The 2,500-nt window shown below is 44.8% G+C and overlaps 1 protein-coding gene across 3 annotated transcripts in view; it reads left to right on the top strand.

Moving 5' to 3' along the window:
- The window catches only part of LOC310718036 (myosin-10-like), a 16,735-nt gene that overhangs the window by 1,443 nt on the left and 12,792 nt on the right, over positions 1 to 2,500 (top strand). For 2 of the 3 annotated variants that reach the window (XR_014531040.1, XM_083526531.1), the window contains exons 2-6: positions 1,353 to 1,688; positions 1,802 to 1,958; positions 2,107 to 2,134; positions 2,290 to 2,383; positions 2,482 to 2,500. The exon at positions 2,482 to 2,500 is cut by the window's right edge and continues 2 nt beyond it. Coding sequence is in view for 2 of the 3 variants with exons in the window: in XM_083526531.1 (XP_083382657.1) it covers positions 1,362 to 1,688; positions 1,802 to 1,958; positions 2,107 to 2,134; positions 2,290 to 2,383; positions 2,482 to 2,500 (625 nt within the window). In the remaining variant the exon portion in view is untranslated. Of the gene's footprint in view, positions 1 to 1,115; positions 1,237 to 1,352; positions 1,689 to 1,801; positions 1,959 to 2,106; positions 2,135 to 2,289; positions 2,384 to 2,481 lie in introns of those variants that run through there. The other variant, XM_083526532.1, reaches the window with a different exon arrangement.

Raw genomic sequence — 2,500 nt, 5'->3', positions numbered from 1 at the left:
TGGTTCTCTGTCTCTGTCTCTCTCTCTCTCTCTCTCTCTCTCTCTCTCTCTCTCTCTCTCTCTCTCTCTCTCTCTCTCTCTCTCTCTCACACCCTTGGTTCTCTGTCTCTGTCTCTCTCTCTCTCTCTCTCTCTCTCTCTCTCCTCTCTCTCTCTCTCTCTCTTAGACACAGAGTCTGGGTTGTGTCCTAAACCCCTGTAGTGAAAGAGGAATGAGAGTTTTTGTGCATGAATGATGTAATAAATGAAAATTTGCTTCTCCTTTCACTGTTGAATTTTCAGAAGAAATCATTTGATCCACCCACTAGCTGAAGGTAGAATGTTGATGCTAATGTGAGCGTGAACATCCTGCTGAGGACAAATATACAAATATACACTACTAATGTAAGCATGCTAATGCTGTTAGCGTATCTGCTGCTGATTCTGGTTAAAGTGCTGATCATGCAGGTGGAGTCGGAGATTCAGTGATTTAACTGCTCATAATTCAACATTATTTGTACTTGTTTGCTTAAAGCTTGTTTTCTACTGTATTCCACCATAACCTCAGGAAGTTTCACAACGGACTTGCACAATTATGTGCACATTATTACTGTGTGTGTGTGTGTGTGTGTAATCTCTCCACATCTGTTTAATGCCATGCAGCAACTTCCTGTTTGTCCTTTAAACAAACTCCTATCTGCTGCACTCCCACATGCTAATTCATCATGTCACTATTGCTTGGTCACACACACACACACACACACACACACACACACACACACACACACACACACGGTTCCTGAGGAATGTTGTGTGTGAGACACGGCCGTGTCCTGGGTGTGGTCCATTCTCCGACTTTTTCCTTCTTTCTGTTCGGACTCGTTGAGGAATTTTACACCTGAGTCTTACACTTAATCTCTGCTGTGGATTTGATACGCAGACGTTAGATTAGATGGATCAGGAGGAAACGTTGCAACAGGATGGGAACATGTGGAATTTATACCTTTTAGGGCTGTGTCCCAAATTACATCTTTATCAGGTGTACAGATTGTTTTGTACTTTGAATATGTAGTACACTATAGTGTGGTTTGGGATGCAGCCTTTAATGATTTTTGTGTAATGCTAAATCTCTTCTCTCCTAAGGTTACGCTAAGCTAGTTATTGCTAGCTCATTGCTTTAATATTGGAACTTTAGATCAGACTCGACTCGGACTGTCCCTTGCTGCCTGCAGCCAGACAGACGTGGACACTTAATTAGGTTGGAAAGCTAATTAGCATAACCCCACCCACTTTCATCAGGACACAGCCATGTCTAAAAATCATCTGTGAATGATGTCTGATTTTGTCTCCTCGTCTCCGTGTGTCTCCGTGTAGTCAGTCATCATGTCTGAGGCAGAGCGTTTCCTGTATGGAGACCGCAGTGCGATCACCGACCCCCTGGCGCAGGCCGACTGGGCCTCCAAGAAGCTCATCTGGGTTCCGTCTGAGAAAGTGGGCTTCGAGTCGGGCTCAGTTATAGAGGAGAAAGGGGACGAGTGCATCGTGGAGCTCAGCGATTCTGGGAAAAAGATCAAAGTGAGCAAAGACGACATCCAGAAGATGAACCCACCCAAGTTCAACAAGGTGGAGGACATGGCAGAGCTCACCTGCCTCAACGAGGCGTCTGTTCTCCACAACCTCAAAGAGAGATACTACTCCGGACTAATCTATGTAAATACACACACACACACACACACACACACACACACACACCACACACACACACACACACACCACACACACACTGACTTGTGTGTGTGTGTGGTGTGTGTGTGTGTGTGTAGACGTACTCTGGGCTGTTCTGTGTGGTCATCAACCCGTATAAACACCTGCCCATCTACTCTGAGGAGATCGTTGACATGTACAGGGGAAAGAAGAGACACGAGATGCCTCCTCACATCTACGCCATTACAGACACTGCATACCGGAGCATGATGCAAGGTTACACACACACACACACACACACACACACACACACACACACACACACACACACACACACACACACACACACACACACACACACACCCCAGGGAATCTGATGAATTTTATCTATAAATGATCTGTTATTGGTTTCTCCGTCCTGCAGATCGGGAGGATCAGTCCATCCTGTGCACGTAAGCATCACTTCCTCTCAGACATCCAGCAGGTCAGATGTTGGTGTGGAGGATCTGTTGATGGAGCTGTGATCTCAGCACATTTTTATAAAGCTTTACAATACAAGAAATAGAAATGTGTACAATATGGGAGATTTTTTTTGCCCTTCTGTCAGAGGTGAATCCGGAGCAGGAAAAACGGAAAACACAAAGAAAGTGATTCAGTATTTGGCTTCTGTGGCTTTATCCTCTAAAACCAAGAAAGACCCTGTGAGCCGCAGCTTCTCTTCCTTTTCTGTGTTTTATAAAGATTTTTTGAAACTTTATCACTCAGAATCTGATTCTGTCTTAATTCTTTTCCTCTCCAGAGCAGCAGCAGTTTGTCAC

Source organism: Silurus aristotelis (assembly GCF_946808225.1).
Source record: "Silurus aristotelis genome assembly, chromosome: 2".
Taxonomy (NCBI): Eukaryota; Metazoa; Chordata; class Actinopteri; order Siluriformes; family Siluridae; genus Silurus; species Silurus aristotelis.
This window is presented reverse-complemented; position numbering and strand designations above follow the sequence as displayed.